Source organism: Corythoichthys intestinalis, chromosome 4 (assembly GCF_030265065.1).
Source record: "Corythoichthys intestinalis isolate RoL2023-P3 chromosome 4, ASM3026506v1, whole genome shotgun sequence".
In the NCBI taxonomy this organism is placed as follows: Eukaryota; Metazoa; Chordata; class Actinopteri; order Syngnathiformes; family Syngnathidae; genus Corythoichthys; species Corythoichthys intestinalis.
This window is the reverse complement of record NC_080398.1, coordinates 25,510,161-25,532,442: the sequence shown is the minus strand read 5'-3', so window position 1 is coordinate 25,532,442 and position 22,282 is coordinate 25,510,161. Positions and strand designations below refer to the sequence as shown.

The 22,282-nt window shown below is 41.8% G+C and overlaps 2 protein-coding genes across 4 annotated transcripts in view; both read left to right on the top strand.

The window, feature by feature from the left end:
* The window catches only part of clstn3 (calsyntenin 3), a 72,424-nt gene extending 68,456 nt beyond the window's left edge, over nt 1-3,968 (top strand). The window contains exon 19 of the mRNA XM_057834709.1: nt 704-3,968. Coding sequence (XP_057690692.1) covers nt 704-868 — 165 coding nt within the window. The 3' untranslated portion in view covers nt 869-3,968. The remainder of the gene's footprint in view (nt 1-703) is intronic.
* Nucleotides 3,969-4,256: 288 nt separating this feature from the next.
* pex5 (peroxisomal biogenesis factor 5) overlaps nt 4,257-22,282 on the top strand; it is a 47,950-nt gene continuing 29,924 nt past the window's right edge. For 2 of the 3 annotated variants that reach the window (XM_057834714.1, XM_057834711.1), the window contains exons 1-2: nt 4,257-4,489; nt 15,470-15,615. In XM_057834714.1, coding sequence (XP_057690697.1) covers nt 15,502-15,615 — 114 coding nt within the window. In that variant the 5' untranslated portion in view covers nt 4,257-4,489; nt 15,470-15,501. The remainder of the gene's footprint in view (nt 4,490-15,469; nt 15,616-22,282) is intronic. The other variant, XM_057834713.1, reaches the window with a different exon arrangement.

The following is a 22,282-nucleotide window of genomic DNA, read 5'->3' as shown; positions in this document are numbered from 1 at the left end:
TTTTAATCTAAAATACTCCTAAATCGGTAAAATATTGACTTGAATCTATCTTTAAAATAATTTTTAAAATTTCACATGTCGAAAGTAGACAAAATGGAAATTATGAAATAACAGGAGCAATTTTAACAACTTTAACGGTTGATTGACAACATTAAATTAATTGAATGTAGTTTAAAGCTGCTGATACAGAATGGGGATTTGAGTATGTTATTTATTGTTTTTAACTGTTAACTTGATACTGAAATAGTTGTTTATTTAAGCCTGAGAGGCTTTTTTTTTTTTTTTTTTTTTTTTGGAACTAATGTACAAAACATTAGCAGCTAATAGTGGGGGGGGGTGTCATCAATAATCGATTTATAATCGAATCGTAGCCTCTGAATCATAATCGTAATCGAATCGTTAGGTGCCCAAAGATTCCCAGCTCTAATAACATGTAAATAAAAATAAATCTTGATTTATGAATTGTTTTGATATTGAAGAATTATAAAGTAGGCTTTTAGCTCAGCGGTCAGCACGCTCGACATCTATGGTGGCGGCACTGGTCCGAGCACAATGACATCACCGCCAGTCCATGGGAGCGGTTACAGAGACATTAAAAAATAATTAGTTAAGGAGAGCAACACATCATGTACTGCCAGTCAAGGCAACGCTAATCTAACAACACGCAGCATGACCGTTTTCGCCCCCTCTTCTGTTATCGCAGTCATACGATTCTCGCATGGGCATGTCCGCTGACACGGAGGGCGAAGGCGAGGACGAGGAAGACGAGGAAGAAGAGGAGGTGGCCGAATCGCCCGACAACGCCGGCGACGACCAGCGGATCATCTTCAAGAAGGAGGGGCGAGACGGCAACGCACGTCGCTACTGAGCTGCATGTAACCCCACGTTCCCACGGAAACCAACACTTTTTCGATCATGTACGGAATGTATACCTGCAAAACACACGACGCACAACGCATTCGATGTAATACTCAGCCACACGACGCCATACGTGACCTATAGCCGACGACGGGCGCTCGTTCTCCACTTCGATGTTCAGCGGCACAATGTATACACTCAATGTAATTGAACTGCCTGAGCCACGCTAATGTTTTGTGGCGCACTAGTTCCACATCACAAGATGATGATAATAATAATAATAATAACGTGTCTGTATAGTGTGATGCTGGATGAATGAGGCTGCTTTGTTAGGAAAAAAACACCAATTGATTGTATTGTATTTTGTTATTGAACACACAGTTGAGTCCTTGCTTGAATTAGTGGGCAAAGGCACTGATTGATCCCCACTCGCCGACGCACACATACACACTCATTAGACTTAACCGCAAAGTCTGCGCACAAGCTGTCTCCTCTTTTTTTGCGACTTCGCTCAAAACATTCCACGACAAGCATTGTTTTGTAAGACTTTCATCTGTGAAGAAGAGAAGAAAAAAAGTACTACCACCCCAATACATTACAGTGTTATGGGAATGAAGCTGGATTTTTACGGAAAAAATAGCTGTAGATTTACTAGGATAGTCATTATTCCAGAGAAAATAGCAACTTTTAAGTTACAATTGTGGTCATTTTATGAGAATACAACAAAAAAGGAAAAGGAGAAAGTAGTGATATAGCGGGATTGCGATATTTAATGAGAAAATTGTTGCCGTTTGATGAGAATTAAATAGTTATAATCAGAAAAAAATTGGGAAAAATTCAGTTTTAGAAGAAAAACTTGTCAAAATTTGGAATAGATTTGTAGTTTTGTTATTTGTTATATTGCAGTTATGTTATTTGTTTATCTATTGGGTAATTTGTTTTTACCTCTCACTAAATTATGTTTTAACAGTTTTTTTTTTTTGTTATTGTTATTGTTGTCTTGCTATTTTTTTATGTACGGTAATATAAATTTCCCCAAAAACCTTAAACAAACAAAAAAAAAAAAAACTCAATAAACAATGTAATTTTCCCAATATAATGACTTCTCCTTCACAATATTTATACTTAATACCGGTACTAATAAATTAGAATAAAATCATGCTTAATTTTTACAGTATTGCCAGTTTCTTTTTTTTTTTTTTTTTTTTTTTTTACATAACAGCTTAATTCTCATAGCATTAGGTAGCATTAGACTTTTTGTTTGATATTTTTTTCCCCTCAAATGCCAACGTTATTTTTGCCACCATGACGACTTTTCCTTACAATATTTATACTTATTTCGCATGAATTAGAAAATACCTACTGTAATTTCCGGACTATAAGCCGCTACTTTTTCCCTTCATTTTTAATCCTGTGGCTTGTAGTCCAGTGCATCTTATTTTTTGCCTCCTAGCATGCATTGCAGCGCTACAGATGTAAATAACAATCAAAATTCATGTTCTGGGCTAATTATTTATTCAGTTACTGTTCTAGTTTTTTCATTAATTGCTAGTTATGGTATTTGGTAACACTTTATTTGACAGCGGCGTCACAAAACTGTCATAAGACAGTCATAATTATGAAACTATCATTTAAATCTCTACCGCTGCAATACATGCTAGGAGGCATGTTGGACAACAACGGTGTTGACAGCAGATGGCAGCAGAGGTTGACTGTCTCCCCTAAGGGAGCAGTGATGGCCAAATGAAGCTTCTTGAAGCAATAAAGCTTTGCAGCCAATTGATTCAAAGCTTCATGGTGGTTCATTTGGTCTTATGATAGTCGTATGATGCCGCTGTCAAATAAAGTGTTACCGGTTAATGTCTTTTGTGTAGATATCCCATGATACAGTGAGGAGAGCTGCGGCTTATAGCCCAGTGCGGCTTATCTATGAACAAATGTCATTTTTGTGTCAAATTTGGTGGGTGGCGGCTTATAGTCAGATGCGCCTTATAGTGCGAAAATTACTGTATTGCCACATTTTATTGAATACAATTACATCTTAATTTCCAAAAACTAGGACTTATTTTTGTAATATTATGACTCAATAATACAAAGTTCTTTCTCATGATATTACAAAATTGTGTTAATAGTATATGACTTCACTCTTGTTGTTTCTTAAAATGAAAAAATACTTAATTTTCAACTCGGTATATTTAAAATACAATAATTTTTCTCTTGGCGATTTCTCACTTTTCTCCGTTTTAGAATCCCTAATGCATCTCACATTGACGTCTGGAATGTCACTACTTTCTACAAACACACACTTGATGCCACATACACACACTACAACGCTTCCCCCCGCTGTCCCCGGAATGTCAGCTCAGCTTGGGCAGTTTTGACTGTATTGATTGTATTGAATTTTCTGTACATAGAATGAGAAATATTATTATCAATTATTATTCTTGCAGCCACTTTTTCAGCACACTTAAAGAGAGAGCCGACTGTAATTTCCTTGGTTTTGTTAAAGGCCTACTCCAGTATCGAGAAAACCGTAGGAAAATAATACTTGTAATCGTGGTGAGGATGATAACTGGCTTGATGAGTGTCTCTTACTTTTGTGTGTAATAATGTTGTAATTTAAGAACTTGTCAATATAGGAATCACAAAGAAAAAAGGGACACAACTGTACATAAACGTGGCATCACTTTCGCATTCTTTATATCGATACTATTCTATTTCTTCCATCTGATATTTCAGTTAAGTGAATGTACAACTTGTGCTTCCCTTCACCTCTGACCCCTCACCTCAGTGTCTCTTGCTGTCCGTCTGTGTAGCCTATCAATGTGCAGTGCTAAGACGAAAAAACATGTCTGTATCTTAAAAAAAACGTCCATTCTTAAAAAAAAAAAAAAAAAAGCTTGTTTGTTTTGGGGGAGTATGTTGTCACAAAGGAGGGTAAACATTGCATTGAATGACTTCTATTATATTGTATTACACTCACTACTGGAACATTACCTGTAATTAATGATACAGCAATGATGAGAATTGTTCCTGAGAGAAAAATGTTGGAAGATGTGACAAAATTCATAATAAAAACAATATATGACGTCTCCACGAGAAGCATTTTTCAATATATCTTGTGTCTGTAATACAACGTATGATTTATCAATCCTTGAGCTTTTAGCCTTTCTCTTTATTTTCTCAGAAATTAAAAACAGTTCAAATATCCCTTTAGATAAACTTTAATATGGTTAGTTAAACTGTCACCTCAAAATGCACTATTCGATGTTCAGGTAATTTTGGCCCCTAAACAAACAACTGTTGAACTTTGATATTTTACGCCAAATATTTTAGCGTTACTTCTTCAAACATGTTAGCGCATTAGCTCATACGTAAATCCGATTGAGAATACGGTTCAGACGTTCCTTAACAAGCGCTTCTTCCAGCTTTAACGTGCACTGTGCAGTGTGTCATGGAGGAGGAAGGTAAATAAAAGCTGCGCTTATATCAACACGCGACGGAAGATTTAATGGCTTTTCGTATGAGAATGACAGCCTAGCGGTGTCAACTTGAGCCTACACGCGGTTGAAGAAGCACGACTGACCGAGGGACAGCGGGGGTGAACTCAGGGCAGGAGCTTCTGTCGGCGGTGAGTTGAAGGTGTCGCTATCCGTCTTTCGGTGCGTATTGGACGGCGTGCTGACTTCTTCCGCACCGCTTGCCTCGGTTCGTTAGCTTCACTGCTAGTTAGCCTGCGAGCTAATACTTAGCTGGCTATTGTTGGATGCGTAACTAGCTTATTTGGATTTGTGTTATTACTGTTTTATTAAGAAAATTAAGACATAATTAAAACGATTATTTGTATGTTTGTGCTAAGGAATAATTTATCTAAGCACTATGGTGGTCCCTGATTAATTTAGTTGACACATGACAATGAACGCTGTCCCTTAGCACCTCCATTCTGTTGGATTTTGAGTCATTTTAAAATATAGATTTTTTTTAAAGCAAACAAACATTTATCAGTTAATTGCTCACTGGAGTGTAAACAGGTGTCATGTTAGCGTCATTGTAGTACAATATGCACTGTGCAGTAAATTATGAATCCCAAATTCTACCTTTATAAGTATAACAATGCTTAGTTTTGTGGTACTGACATAACAATTTGTTTGTAATTGTCATTTAGAGTGGTTTCGAACTGCAATGTATCAAATAGGGACTGTTGGGAATATTTTTACCCTACTAATTTGTTCTATTAAGATTTCCTTATAAAGAAATAATTGGTGTCAAACTCGAGGTCAGGGGGCCAGATCATGCCCTATGCATGATGTTGTGTGGCCCACAGAAGCAAATTACGTCGAGTTTTTGTTGTTGTTAAAATAACACAATTGTTGTCGCTAGACAGCACCGGTTTCAAGGTATACCGTGTTATGAAAACGTCACTGTTTCAAAACCGCCAAAATTTTACGTCATACCGTCACTAAGGTACTAGCTATTTTTTTATGTCCGAAAAATACAGCGAGAAATCCCTCGCTTGCAGCTGCAAGGCTCAACCCTCCCCCACCGGTTGTAGCTCAATGTCAGTGAGTCAGCTGGGCTACATGGCTGGAGAAGGTGAAATTCCAGAACTTTTTCCCCCCATCGAAGTAAACTAAATCGCTGGTACGGGAATACTTTGGCTACAGAAAAGTTACAGACGGCCGCGGCTTAGAGGAGGAGGGCCAACGGACATGTAAAAGATGTTCGCGGAGGGTGGCTGCTGAGGAGGCAATAGATCCAATATGATTTTGCATTTATACAAAATTGAAGGTTAGTAAACACTATCATGACTGTTTCCCACCAGCTACAGGAGTTAAGTCCAGCGTGCTTAGTGTGTCTAGCGGCGGTAAAACCTTTCTCTCTGGCAACTGTCTGTATTGAGAAAGAGAGTGTGTGTATAATGTGAACTAGGGCTGTCAAACGATTAAAATTTTTAATCGAGTTAATCACAGCTTAAAAATTAATTAATCATAATTAATCGCAATTCAAACCATCTATAAAATATGCCATATTTTTCTGTAAACTATTGTTGGAATGGAAAGATAAGACACAAGACAAATATATACATTCAGCATGCTGTACATAAGTACTGTATTTGTTTATTATAACAATAAATCAACAAGATGGCATTATCTTTAACATTCTGTTAAAGCGATCCATGGAAAGACTTGTAGTTCTTAAAAGATAAATGTTAGTACAAGTTATAGAAATTTTAATTAATTAATAATTAAAAAATTATAATTTAATTAATTTTAATATGATTATTTATGCATTCGTAATTTAGTTTAAAGGTAAATTTAGCAGATTTTTTAGTTAATATGTGTTTGAACAATTTGTTAAGAGCATTGTAAAAAAATTTTTAAAAAGTTACCGTTAGTGGACTTTTGCTATGCAAGTTAGCCAATTCTTTTGTTGTACTTTGTTGCTCATTTTTTTTTTTTTTATACTGTTTGAGGCTAAGCTCAAGTATTTTTAATCCATTTTTAAATGCATTTATTGCTCTTGTAAAATGAAACTCCAATCCTGCATAGTTTGAAAAAACATTCAAAAATTTTATTTTGTAGTTGTATTTAATGCTCTTTTGAAAGTGCAATCTCTGAAAGCCTTTGTTTTACATCTCCTAAAATGTATTCTGTAATGCATTGAATATTCCTAATCCGATTACTCGATTATTCGAACTAATTGATAGATTAATCGATTACTTAAATAATCGATAGCCCTTTTTGTGACCCTAATTGCATCCAGTAACCAATGACAACCTGGCTATAAAGTAGGGCTGCAGCTATCGATTATTTTAGTAGTCGATTAATCGATGAACTAGTTTATCGAATAATCGAGTAATCGGATAAGTAACATGAAAAATTAAAATACCTGAGCTGAGCCTCAAACGGTATAAAAAACAATTAAATAAGGATCTATGTACAACTAAAGAACAATTGGCTAACTTACGTAGCAAAAGTCCGCTAGCTTAAATGCTATAAAACGTTAACTTATATTTTTTTAACAATGCTCTTAACAAATAGTTCAGACACATATTCCCACAAAAAACGGCTAAATATACCCATAAACTAAATTACGAATGCATTAAAAAAAACATTAGCATAAACAAACCTTAGCTTATGTTGGTCTTAACATGGAGCAGCTGGATTCAGCCATGTAAAATGAGGCAGGCTAGAGGGCAATGTATCCACTCAAATCAATAAAACTGATTGCAAACATTTTCAAAATAAACCATGACACCGCCACAATAATTAAACAAATACTCGAAGCAGCTAAATTTAATTCAAATCTTTTTTTTCTAATCGAGTACTCGAGTTAATCGATTAATCGTTGCAGCACTACTATAAAGCCAAACTTAATGGGATGGACTCTAGTTTACACACAACCCTAATTAAGCGAAATTTAATGACTATGAAAGCAGAATATTGTATTGTATTGTATTGCGCGCGATTACACCTGATTATGTTGTGTTTAGAGAGCGTATATTGTATGTGTGTATTAATATCCTATCATAATCCTCTTACTTCCATCCTGATCATCTTATCCCAGCCATGTGAATCAGTGCCCGGCGTTTAGTCACGGCCTTGTCTGTAATTGATAACAGAAGACGGAGTTTCGAATGACATTTTATGTTCACGTAGGAGAGAAGAATTTTGCCCGATGTGATTTATATTACCGACTGTTCATTTTTGGAAATTGGAAATCCTTTCTTCTCTTGTATTTCTTTTCTTCTGTCCCCCCATAATCCCTTCCTGTTCGCTGCTTTGTCATAATAAAAAGGTATTTTGAATGATCACAATGGGAGTATGTCAGACTCTCAATGTGAAACATTAAAACTGTTCAGAATCCGGGCACTTAGACTTCCATTCTCTGTGTCAAACAGCTGAACAGGACAGGTTTTAAAAAAAAAAAAAAAAAAAAAGGAAATCCTTTCCGGAGGGGTGGAGTTGAGTAGGTCAGACTCAACTGTTGATTGGGTTTCATTTTGTGTGTAGTACTGCGGAATGGTTTGTAATTAGGATTTATTGGGGGTTTTTTAGGGGGGGGGGGCACAGAGTCACGTTGTAATGCTGTATTTCCTCACATAGTGGCCAGGGGTATACAGTGGTACCTCGACATACGATTGCTTCGACACACGATCTTTTCGACATCCGACATAAAATTTGACTCGCCATTTGTTTTCTACATCCGACGACATGCTCGAAATACGACGACATGACAGCACTGCAGACAAACACAGGGCGGATTTTCTTGTGTGAGAAGTCAACACAGGTTTCAAAAAAGGTTGGTACAGGTGGTGACACTAGGAAAAAGGTGACGCTTACCTTCTAAATGAAGATGAAGTTCTGCTGACAATTCTTATTGTGGTAACATCGCCAAAGCTATCGCCAGCTTCGCCACATTTTTATCATTTATTTCACAACTTATTCAACACAAAACGCTTACTGTCTGCCGCAATTGACGGTGTTCTCAACAAAACGTTGAAAGTGAAAGTGAGACTGAAGCTCACTGTCTCTGGCATGTCAGGCCCGCGGTGCTTTCAGGTACTGCAAAAAACGTCTACCACATTAGAACCCGATTCGTTACATTAATACAGGAATTATCATATTAATATTATTTTTATTGAATTATTCAAATTTTTATTTATAATTTATTTGTTTTGCTACAGTATATGTAATTGCCATTTGTAATAGTACCAGATAGTGTAGGTTTTTGGGCTGTGGAACGAATTAATGGAATTATAATGTATTCCTATGGGAAAATCCTGCTCGACATACGACCATTTCGACTTACAAACGAGGTCCTGGAACGGATTAACTTCGTATGTGTCATGACCTGATTCCCTCCTGCAGCATGGCCTAATTGCCTTCAATTATCCCCATCTGTCTTCAATTCACCTACTCACAGCCCAGCCAATAGCACTGCCTCATTCATCAATCAACCTGTGTATTTAAAGCCTTGCTTCTCAGTTCCACTCTGTCAGACCGTCTGCGAAGCCTGCCTGTTACCTGCCTGCCTAGCTCTCTGAATCTGACTCTCGTTGCCGAATCTGAACCTGCCTGACTGCTGCCTTCTCTCCTGCCCTGGTAACTCGACCTGCCTTTTGCTTTTGGAAACCTGACTTCTGCCTAGCCCTTGTCTTTACTGCTGCCATCTTTGCACCTGCCCTGCTGGTCTTGTCAATAAATTGTTGAAAACGTGACGCATTTGTGGTCCTCCTCTGTCGGGTCCGTGACAGTACGGTCTGACCAGCAAGGACCCAGCGCACAACACTCCCAGCATGGACGACAGCAACCCGACAACCCCGACCGCCATGCAGCGCCTAGAACACACAGAAGGCGAGATGAAGCGGATGGTGGGGGAAATCTCATCATTAATTCAGCTTGGTCATCAGAGGCAACAACAGATTCACCAGCAACACGAACTGCTCACCCAGGTTATACAGCAGCTCACCAACCTAGTCACACCTCCTATTCCAGCTCCTGATTCTTCCGCCACGCCAGCCGCACCCGTACTTGCACCATTTCTTCAGAACCCCATCGCCCCCGAACCGCAGATTGGAAGCCCAGAACGCTTTGATGGTGATCAAACCCAGGTGCGGGCTTTCCTGACTAGCTGCCGGCTCCAATTTTCCCTCCAACCCAGGACCTTTGCCACTGAGGGGGCCAAAGTGGCCTATGCCATCACACACCTGACAGGCCGCGCTCGGCTTTGGGGAACTGCAGAGTTTGACCGGCAAACCCCAGCCTGCGCTTCCTTTAATGCCTTTGCTGAAGAGATGTTAAAGGTATTCGACATGGGCGCATCAACGACGGAGGCGAGTGGGGGCCTGATGTCCATCCGTCAGGGGAACCGGACCGTGGCAGACTACTCCATTGACTTTCGCACCCTGGCAAGGCGCAGTTCATGGAACATGGCTGCTCTGGTGGACGCCTTCTATAACAGCCTGGCGGACTATGTGAAGGACTGACTCGTTTCGCACGACCAGCCAAAGACGCTAGATGAGGCCATCGACCTTGCTGTTCGGGTGGACCGTCGAATTCAGACCCGCCGACAAGAGAAAGGAAGCTCCACCCTGTTGCCTGTCTGCACTCCGAGAGAGTCTGCCGCCCGGCCACGCTTGTCCGACGCTCCCCACAGCCAGATCGATCTACCAGAGCCCATGGAGTCGGTCGGCCGTGCCTCCCTATCTGCCGCCGAGCGCCAGCATCGCCTCTCGTCCAACCTCTGCCTGTATTGTGGAGGCGATGGTCATCGTGTTTCCACCTGCCCAGTAAAAGCCAGAGCTCATCGGACATAGGAGGCGTCCGATTGAGCTCGATGACCACCCAAGCCTCCATGCACCGTAAGCTTCTCTTCCAAGTACGTCTTCTTCTCCCTGAAACCACCCACACCTTGGCTGTGCTCGTGGACTCTGGTGCTGAGGCCAACATCATGGACAGGGAGCTGGCTCGCCAGTTGGGGTTGGAGATTCAACGCTTGCCCTATCCTGTCCCAGTCCGGGCTCTGGACGGTCACCCCCTCGGCACAGTCACCAACATCACAAACCCTGTCGCTATGATCCTGTCAGGAAACCAGCATGAGTTGATTCGTTTTCACCTGCTCAGTTCACCAGGCCAACCCCTTATCCTGGGTTACCCATGGCTCCGCCAGCATAACCCCCACCTCGACTGGACGACCGGAACGATCAAAGAATGGGGAAAAGACTGCCACTGGACCTGTCTGCGCTCTGCCATACTGCCCTCCAGTTCTGGTCCCCCCAGTTCTGCCCCTGACCTCTCTAATGTGCCGAAGTGCTACCATGGACTCCGGGAGGTGTTCAACGAAGCCAAGGCCACTTCTCTGCCCCCTCACCGTCCCTATGACTGTGCGATCGACCTCCTTCCGGGGACTGCCCCGGGGCAGTCTTTACTCTCTGTCCGCCCCTGAAAGAAAAGCCATGGATAATTACATCACTAACTCTCTGGCGGCTGGAATAATTCGTCCATCATCATCTCCTGCCGGTGCCGGGTTCTTCTTAGTTGGGAAAAAGGATGGTTCGCTCCGCCCCTGCATCGACTATAGGGGCTTAAACGACATCACCATTAAAAACCGCTATCCTCTTCCTCTGCTCACCTCTGCTTTCGAGTTGCTCCAAGGGTCTACCATCTTCACCAAACTAGACCTCAGAAATGCTTACCATCTGGTGCGGATAAGGGAGGGAGACGAATGGAAAACTGCCTTTAACACCCCAACAGGCCATTATGAGTACCTGGTCATGCCGTTCGGACTCACCAACGCTCCGGCAGTATTCCAAGCTCTTGTAAACGATGTATTGCGAGATATGCTGAACAAGTTTGTCTTCGTTTACCTGGACGACATTTTGATCTTCTCCCGAACCCCGTCTGAACACACCCGCCATGTCCAACTAGTCCTCAGTCGCCTCCTGGAGAACTCTCTGTACGTCAAGGCAGAAAAATGCGAATTTCATGCTCAGTTCATGGCTTTCCTGGGGTAAATCGTGGCCGCGGGAAGCATCCAAATGGACCCGGCCAAAGTCTCGGCGATGACCTCATGGCCTGTGCCAGAAAACAGGAAGAAACTTCAGCAGTTCCTTGGCTTCGCTAATTTCTACCGCAAGTTCATCCGCAATTACAGCAGTGTTGCCTCCCCCCTCACCGCCCTGACCAGCTCCAAACAGCCATTTATCTGGACTTCAGCAGCAGATAAAGCCTTTGGTATCCTCAAGTCACGCTTCTCTTCTGCCCCCATCCTCCGAATGCCGGACCCAGACCGGCAGTTCATTGTGGAAGTGGACGCCTCTGATGTGGGAGTCGGCGCTGTGCTCACTCAACGAGCTGCAGAGGATGGCAAACTCCATCCCTGTGCGTTCTTCTCTCGCAGATTGTCCCCTTCTGAGGAGAACTACGACATAGGCAACCGTGAGCTGCTCGCTGTCAAGCTTGCTCTGGAGGAGTGGCGCCACTGGCTGGAGGGGTCAACGGTTCCATTCTTGGTCTGGACCGATCATAAGAACCTAGAGTACATCCGCTCTGCCAAACGACTAAACTCCAGACAGGCCCGATGGACTCTTTTCTTCACCCGGTTCAATTTCACGTTGTCTTACTGGCCTGGGTCACGCAACACTAAACCCGATGCCCTCTCCCGCCAGTTTCAGAAGGACATTGGACCCACCAAAGAACCTGCTTCCATTCTGCCTGGTCCCTGTGTGGTCGCTGCCCTAACCTGGGAGGTTGAACAGCGAGTACTTGAGGCCCTTCACAACCAGCCCGGGCCCAGTGCATGTCCTGCAGACCGCCTCTTCAATCCCAGAGAACCTGAGATCAGAGGTCATACAGTGGGGACACAACTCCCGTCTTGCTTGCCATCCTGGATCCACACGCACCTGCAATTTGCTCTCCCAACGCTTCTGGTGGCCGTCCCTGAGAAGGGATGTACAAGACTTTGTCCGCGCCTGTCCCACCTGTAACCGAAGCAAGTCATCCAACCAGCCCCCTGCCGGCCTACTGCAGCCCCTGCCTGTACCCTCTCGGCCTTGGTCACATGTGTCACTAGATTTCGTTACCGGGCTGCCTCCATCTGGCGGCATGACAGTCATCCTCACCATTGTAGACCGTTTCAGTAAGATGGCACACTTCATCCCTCTTCCTAAACTACCATCAGCCAAGGAGACCGCCCAGGTGGTCTTAGACAACGCTTTCCGAATTCATGGGCTACCCAGGGACGTCGTCTCAGACCGAGGCCCGCAATTCACTTCCACCTTCTGGAAGGAATTCTGCCATCTGCTGGGGGCCACGGTCAGCCTCTCCTCGGGATTTCACCCCCAGTCCAATGGCCAGTCAGAGAGGATTAACCAGGAGCTTGAGAAGGCACTTCGGTGCATGGCAGCATCCAACCCCCGGTCCTGGGCAAAACAACTGACATGGGTAGAATACGCTCATAACTCCCTTACTTGCTCCGCCACGGGCATGTCCCCCTTCCAGTGTGTGTACGGCTATCAACCTCCGCTGTTTTCCAGCCAAGAGGAAAGGATTAACTGTCCCTCAGCCCTTGCCTATGCCTGACGATGCCGCTGTACCTGGTCGCGAGCCCGTGCCACACTCCTACGGTCTGTCACCAGTTATTCCACCGGAGCAAACCGTCGAAGGACTCCTGCACCCGTCTATCGAGTGGGTCAGAAGGTGTGGCTCTCAGCCAAGGACCTGCCACTCAAGGTGGAGTCACGCAAGTTGGCTCCTCGGTTCATTGGTGCGTTACCCATCCAAAAGATCCTCAGCCCAACCGCCATTCGGCTCCAACTGCCTGCATCCATGCGGATACACCCCACATTCCACAACTCTAGAGTAAAGCCGGTTCACGAGAGCCCGTTGGTCCCAGTTGCACCACCACCTCCTCCTCCACGCCTCATCACCGGTGGCCCGGTCTACACTGTTCGGCGGCTACTCCAGTCCAGACGTAGAGGCAGAGGAATCCAGTACCTGGTTGACTGGGAGGGTTACGGTCCGGAGGAACGATCCTGGGTACTTGCTGGACGGATTGTAGACCGTACGCTCATCACTGACTTCCATCGTCAGAACCCTGACCAGCCCTCCGTACAGCGGGGTCGCCCTAGGAGGCCCCATCGGGCACCCGAACCGGATCCTGACCTGGACTCTGATCAGTCGGCGGGGTTTTAACCCTCCGCCGGCTCCCCATTCGCCCGCCCTGGGTGGTGGTTCCTTTTGGGGGACTTCTGGGGCCGTCCCTTGGGGGGGGGGTTTCTGTCATGACCTGATTCCCTCCTGCAGCATGGCCTAATTGCCTTCAATTATCCCCACCTGTCTTCAATTCACCTACTCACAGCCCAGCCAATAGCACTGCCTCATTCATCAATCAACCTGTGTATTTAAAGCCTTGCTTCTCAGTTCTACTCTGTCAGACCGTCTGCGAAGCCTGCCTGTTACCTGCCTGCCTAGCTCTCTGAATCTGACTCGTTGCCAAATCTGAACCTGCCTGACTGCTGCCTTCTCTCCTGCCCTGGTAACTCGACCTGCCTTTTGCTTTTGGAAACCTGACTTCTGCCTAGCCCTTGTCTGTACTGCTGCCATCTTTGCACCTGCCTGCTGGTGTTGTCAATAAATTGTTGAAAACGTGACGCATTTGTGGTCCTCATCTGTCGGGTCCGTGACAGTATGTAGAGGTACCACTGTACATTTATTTCAAAGGTGTCAAACCCAAGGCCTGGGTGCCAGGTTCGACTCGATACATCATTTGTAAGGTCCGCGAAAGTAAATCATGTGAAATGACTACATGTTTCTTTGATATATTCTAGGAATATTTAAGGTTTTTTTCCGCTTTTTAAATTTAAAATAGATTTTTGAAAATATTTATTACATTCAATATTTAAAATCTTTTTTTGTTTTTATATTTGAAAAATAATAATTAAATTTATACAGTTTTCTCCATTTTTTAAAAAAATTACAAATATTTAAAAAATAATTAAAATGTAAAGAAATTAATTAATTTAAATTTAGATTTAATATAAACAAAATTGCAAAATAAATGTAAAACTATTTAAAGAGACATTTTACTAATTTTAATGTAAAATAGGCAAATAAATGATTTTCAAAAATTAAGATAATACTGACTTATTTCCTTTTTTTATTTTTTAATTAAAAAACAAGGAATATTTCCTGTTCTCCTCTTTATTTTTTTATTTTTAAAAAAATCTTTAAAAAAAAAAGAAAAAAATCTAAATCCTTAAAAAAGACATTTCTAGATAAATAGAAAAATATATATTTAAGTAAAATTCTGCTTTTCCTTTTTTTTAAATGAAAAAACAAAAATGTAAAAGTTTTTTTTTTTAAATACGAATTTAAAATGAAAAATAAGAGAATATTTGTTATTTAAAAGATTATTTAAACACTTTTTGGGTTATTAATCTCTCTAAATACTGAATAAACTATCAAATGATTTAATAATCAATTAGTTCCCAATTAGAAAGATTTTTTAATCATAATCTAAAAAAACCTCACTATTTGTCATTGTTCTCCCCAGATGAATTAACGTATATTACCCCCGCCCCACACCACCATTTTTCTTTCTTTTTTTTTTTTTTTTTAAACCTTCTACATTTTTACTTTTAGTTTTTAGCTTTATTTGTTCTGGAATTTTGACTTCACCATTTTTTAGCTCGTTTTTCTGGCGAGTACTGATGCATGTAATGGTCTGGGAGTCTCTTCATTATGACATGGCTGTATTAAAGCAATGAAAAACAAAACAAAAGTCAGTTGGAAGCAGAAGTGGCGGAGCGTGTCTGTGTGTGCTGGCCCATCTCAGCCCTATTATTCATGGTTGAGCCGAACCAGGAAACGACATGGAAAACAGCAGATGGAGCTTTAACTTGGTTATGTGTTAGAAAAGAACTGGGGCACAGATTTTGCCTCGCTTGGCCTCAGAGTCTCTAAAAACATGTTCACTTACATGGATTTAAATGGTAATGCTAAGCTTTTTGTTGTCGTTTGTATTTTAACTCATTTGCTGCCGTTAACACTGATAATTTGACGTCCATGGCTGTCAATTGCAGCAAAGATAATCAGGGTTCTCCTCTCAGTTCTCAGGTGGCTTGATCGGGATTGTGTTGCCATGGCGATGCGGGAGCTAGTGGAGGCAGAATGCGGGGGAGCCAATCCGCTCATGAAGTTGACCGGTCACATGACTAAAGAAGGCGGGGCATGGCGGCACCGCTCCACACCTACGGTGAGCACGTTTAGAAGCCATTTGTTGAATGTTTAGTAGTGATGCACCGATACCAATTTTTTTGGCTTCTAATATCGATTTCGGTATCCGGCTGGGTGGTATCGGCCGATGGCGATACTGTACTAAGTTTTTAAAAAACATACACATTAACATATGTCCCTGGTGTGGGTGGCAATAAATGAACGAAATACTCAAAACGTGAGTTACAATTAGGAGGGGTACACCTCTGGGTACCTCAGGATATGATACGATTTGCGATACAAGGCTCACGATGATCTCATGATATGGCGATACAACAATTATCGATACATTGGACAAGAAATTATTGTAGGATGTTCTACAAAACAACTTAAAAACAGAAAAACAAGCTCTTTTCATCCTTCTGCTGTGAATTGGAATGAGTATCACTAGTAGACGTCCATTCCATTAGAATAGGGAGGGTGGCAGTGAATGAACGTCCCTCCCACTTCCAACGGATTGGACATCTATGGCCGTCAGTGGCAGCCAATGCCAGGCAATGAGGTAATTTTGGGGCATCCTTTTACCTTTTGGGGGCATTTACGGATCACTTCCTGTTGATTTTGGGTTACTGAAAAGAAAGTGACTCAAGAATATCCCCAAATGAATAGAAAGTAACCTAAAATCAACAGGAAGTACCTTATTTTTCGGACGCACTTGAGTATTAGTTGCACCAGCCATAAAATGCCCAACGAAGAGAAAAAAAAACATATATAAGTCGCACCGGAGTATAAGTCGCATTTTGGGGGAAAATTTACTTGATAAAATCCAACACATAGAACAGATATGTCATCTTGAAAGGCAATTTAATATAAAAATACAATAGAGAACAACATGCTGATTAAGTGTACAGTGTACAGTGCATGAACAACAAAATGCGAATATACTGTCCTCACCAGGACGCTACGGCTCGGTCCTGACTGTACATCGGGCTAAACTTCCCAATGACGATGATGGACGTCCGGTTAATTTGCTTAATTAATTTCGTCCTCGATACCAAACAGTTTCGCATCAACAGTGTTAGGAAAGTTCATTTTCTACATGAACTAGTTCAAATTGCAGTTCACAAATTTTAAAATGAACTGTTCAGTTCATAGTTCATAGTTCAAAATTTTGAACTAAAGTTCATGGTTCCAAAAAATGAACTTTTGTAGTTCAGTTCTTTTTGTTCGCCAAAAATTGTTGCAAGCTATTATTGGCAGTGTCCATATAGAACCACAGACAGCAATTCATGTATCCTTTTTAACACTGAAACTATGTGTCAGATTCATCTTCATATTCAATTTCAAATCCTTGTCCAACCAGGGTTTACACTAGCAGTGAGGGGGCAGCCCTCAGATTACTGGGATTTCCATAATGCTTTGCTGCCACTCATTCAGTCCACACATTAGCAGCTCTACAGCTTTTATCTACAGTACATTTTCATACGCATAAGCAAAACCTTGCTGTTTGAATGTTCTTTATTGTGACAAGAACTAGATTGTCTAGCTGCGGCTGGGAGAGACAGAAAACGGGGCCACTCTGGTATGCTGTTAGCGGTATTTGGGTGGTAGAGGTTCTGCTCTGGCCAACCGTTGCCGTCTCTTTCTTAATCGCACATGCTCGCAGTCGCAGATACCTAGCAAGGCTTGTCGCATGCTTTATTCCGATGTGCCGTTTAAAGTTGGCTAAAGATGTTACCGACGTACAGACGGTCTTCTTCAATCCAGGTGGACAAAGTTTACAAGTAAACGTTATATTTTTGCCATCTGGGTCGGTACTGACTTTTTCGTAAAACTCTTTTAAATGCTGGTACTGTGTAGAAAGTTGCTCTGAGCGGGCCGGGTTTCGAGAGCTGCCAGCTTCTGTGTCCATGCTGCCGTTGTTGTGATGACGTATTTGCTTAAACAATACGGCCGTGACAGGCAGCTTGGGTTGACAGGTTGGATAATTTTCCGCTATTAAGGTTAATTTTTTTATTGTGTGTTTTTAGCCTATGGCTTTATATGCAGTTTTGTCGGTAAGGCTCTAAATGTGATGAACTCATGAACGAAGTTATGAGCACCGCTCACAACCGCTAGAATGAGCGCGTTCACAGTAACGTTCATGAGACAGAAATATGATGCGTTCAATTCACGTTCGCCCAAAATATGAACGTGTTCATGAACGATCGTTCATTGAACGCGTTCATGCACAACACTGCGCATCAACGTAAATAAATGATAATTAGGTGCATTACAGCAATGTCACAAACGGTTAGCATGCGTACGCTAGCATTAGCACATCGTTCAAACAACCACACAACTGGCTTTAAGTGTCCGATCGCGGGTGAAAAAGACACAACAACAGAAAAGATGATCCACACAGGCGTTGCCTCTGTAGAGATATTTTACAAGCATAAACAATGAACGTAGGATCACAGCCGTGTTTCTCTCTCGCCCACTCACTCAGAGCTACGTAGCTGTCAGCTTTCTTCTGGCGTGTGAGCGCTCTTCTTCACGTAAACAAGTGCGAGTGCGCCCCCATGTGGGCGTGAAAGCGCCACAAACTAAAAGCATGTATTTCAATATAAAAAAGTCAATAATACAATTGAACACTCATTGCCAAAGGCGGAACGCGAACGTGGCCATAGCTATTAAGAGTTATTCAGATAACTATAGCATAAAGAACATGCTAACAAGTTTACCAAACCATCAGTGTCACTCCAAAACATCAACATGTGTTAAGAATTTCACACAAAAGTCGCTCCTGAGAATAAGTCGCACCCCCAGCCAAACTATGGGGGGAAAAAATGCGATTTATAGTCCGAAAAATATGGTAATCTGTAAATGCCCTGAAATGGAGCGGAAGTGACCTGTAAATGCCCGCAAAAAACTGTGAATGCTGTGGTTTCAGTGCCATTGATGGCGGTGGACGTCCAGTCGAAAATAAGTGGATGTCTAGCGCCATCAATGGCAGCCAGTGACCTAACGTAGACACTATTCTATGGAAAATTTTGGTAACAATCTGTTGGTTCCTTTTTCAATATCGATTCTTGGTGGGCGCATATCGATAACCTTTTAGGCTACAAAGTATCGCGATATATACCCTTTCCGATATATTGTCACACCCTTACTTAAAATGCTCTCATAGGCCAAAATGTTTTTTTTTTTGAATATATTTTTAATGTTTGTTCACTTTGGTATCAACACAGATTTTTCGAATTCAGTTCACTGTCAGTGCCACGATATCTCATTGGTACATTAGCTTAGCTCATACGCTAATCACTTATGGTATCAGAGGACAAAAGAATAAAATGGAATAGCCCTTTATTGTCATTATTCAGTTGAACAATTAAATTGTGGAGCATTTCCCTTTACAAAGCAGGACAAGTAAAAATCTCAAAAGTAACTTGCAAGAATGAAAGTATAAATTCTAAATAAATATGAAATGTGTATGAGGTAGTCCTATGTTTAGGCAGTGAAAATAATTGAGGTGAATTAGCAGCAGGTGACAGTGAAGGCATTGAATATTGCACGTAAATAAGTATTGCACATAGAATATGTGTGAATAGAAGTTAAGTCACAGCAGTGGACAGTGAGGCATTGAATATTGCTCATAGTAAGTATTGCACATCAGTGGCGGGCCGTGCATTTCACACCTAGGCCTTCAGTAATGCTCTGTCTGAATCAATCCAACCCTCAATATCTATTTTATGGCTTCTACTTCTACTGCAGGTACAGCCACGACACACATAAAACGCATGAAAAATAACCAGATAAAACTGCATATTATTAAAGAAAAGAGCAACATTTTAGTCACCAAAAATCCAGATTATTTGTACACAAAGTCTATCCTCCTTTCTTTTCCTCAAAAAGATCAGCAATAGCAGCGATCAGGTCATTTTGTATTTTGCCCGACGTCCCACTAAAGACTGTTAGTGGACTGGTGGTAATGTTGATCCGTGTTGTTCTCAGCAATGAGAGACAGAAGCTCCACATTATTTCCTGTTTTTGGATCCAGCGCTTTCATCATGCCCCCGAAATGAAAGTTCCTGCTTGCCCCCAAAAATGACAGTCCGTCTTTTCAAAATTTCCCTATTTTTCTTCAACTTTTCGTTGTGCTACTCCGTTTCCCTACGCACCTGCTCGCTCAGCTGTAGATCCCCTCTAGTTTCCCGAAAAGTTTTGGAAAGCACCGTTGCTCGCAAGTGTCCGAACACCGGCGCAACACCGGCAGTGCTTTGATGCCTCATTGCTGCCTTGGAAAGGCAAGACAAATTTGCAAATCCAGTGTGGCTCCAAACACCATCTCGCTCAGTGGCAAATAACAAGCGCTCCCAGAAATACAATTTGCACCAGTCCTCGGAGTCTGTGAGTCAGGAGTACCACTCATAGTTAGCTGATTGGAAGTGGCGGACAAATCGTTTTCCCGGTTGTGACAGGCTTGCTAGCTTCGGAGTTGCCCGACCTTGCTTAACAATGTCCCGCTTTTCTTGAAAAGTCCGTCTTGAAAATGGCTTTGACAGTAAACCTGCGACTGAATCCATTTGTTCTCCTCCTTCAGCCATTGCGGGTTGACAAAACAGCTATTAAAGGATTAAATTTATCGTGCAGCTTGCTAGAGATGCAGTTTGCTAGCTCTGGCTAGTACGGTCTCTGACTAGCCAATCAAAGCGTGGGAATACGCTGACGTTTCCATACGCCCGCTAGGAGGCCTTGGTGTCGCCAACTCAAAATCTGATTGGTTAAAGCAACAGTTTGATCGCCATTTATTTTATGCTACATGGCCTGCAGAACTGATTGCGAAGGCCACCCCCCAGGCATCTTACTATTACCCTGCCTGGTAACAAATAGTGGCTGAATTTGATTGGTTAAATGCTTAAATATGAAAATACAAGTCTGAATGCAACGCAACCAAGGGGATAGCAATGAAAGGAATCAGGCAGACCATTTGGAATGATTGAATACATATTCATGGACAAAAATTATATAAATGACATCAGTCTGTGATTCAGATTTTTTTAGGCCAGCAGAGAAGGCTTTGCAGGCTTTGATGGCCCACCACTGTTGCACATGGCATGTAAAGGAATATTGGACATTGGGTGATGTGGTGTCACATATGGCTGTTCATGGGGGAGATGGCTTTAGCAAAGAAACTGTTCCTCAGTGTGTTTGTTCTTATATGGCATGTAAAGGAATATTGGACATTGGGTGATGTGGTGTTACATATGGCTGTTCATGGGGGAGATGGCTTTAGCAAAGAAACTGTTCCTCAGTGTGTTTGTTCTTGCTTTTAAACATGTGTGCTAGCCTGCTTTTTCCAGTTTTCCCTCCTTTTGACAAAGCTTACATCTTTATAGATGCTTATGTTCATGTCAGTGTTCATAAAACCTCAAATCCTGGCTGGTATTACTGCTTAACATGTACATTTATCCACAGTTTAAAGAATAGGCCTATACAGTGGTACCGCTACATACGAAATTGATTTTTTCCAGGACCTTGTTCGTAAGTCGAAATGGAGGAGGACTTTTCCATAAAAATACATTATAATTAGGGCTGTCAAATCGAGTTAATCACAGCTTAAAAATTAATTAACCGTAATTAATCGCAATTCAAACCATCTATAAAATATGCCATATTTCTGTTAAATATTATTGGAATGGAAAGATAAGACACAAGACGGATTTAACATACTGTACATAAGTACTGGATTTGTGTATTATAACAAAAAATCAACAAGATGGCATTAACATTATTACATTCTGTTAAAGCGATCCATGGATAGTAGGGGTGGGCGATATGGCCTTAAACATGTATCACGATAAATGGAGCAGATTTATCTCGATGACGATAAAGTCGTCCAAGCGGACTGTTATATAATTTGAAAATCTGAATCAATGCATGAAATACAGATTAACAGTTTCTTGTTGATTTAGTTACCAGCATTCAATTTGATATATTTAACAAATGTACATGCAGTCTAGACATTAGGTTTATACAAATGAATTGTAAACAATAAGAATTCAAGTATGAGCATTTATAACAGAGTGTATGGCTTGAACAATGTACATTGTCAAAATCGATATGCCTGTGCAAACATGTCATTGTAACACAAATGACTTGCAGCTCGAACAGTACACTTCAAAAAGACAATTTATTGTTAATGGCTGCTGTGACATAATTATTCAATACAAGTGTTTACTTTATGGTTTCAGGGTCTCCCCCCCCCCCAGTGCATTTTTAAATAAATGCACACATACATGAACCCCCAAACAGACAGACAGACAGACAGACACACATTAAAGCTATATTGATCTTCTGCAAATGAAACACTTAAGATTTTATGATAGCAATAATGACACAGAATTAAGCACATACAGAAAAATAGCTGGGGCCATTTGTGCTTTATGCTGAATGCTTTACCATCACAAAAGCTATCAGAGAAATCACACACAGTCAGATACAAAATAACGCGACATAGTAATTGCTAGATGCAGTCCATGCCCAATCCACTCATTAAATTCAGCCGTTTCGACAAGGTTAGAGCCGCTATCCGACTCCATCACGTTCATTTGTAGCGTTAGCCGCTAGCGTTAGCGGCTAGCGTTAGCCTGTGGCCTGGCTACCGGTAGAAAGCACTGAAAGCACCATCTCCGGAAATTGTGAGAACAAGGGAGGACAACTGGTGA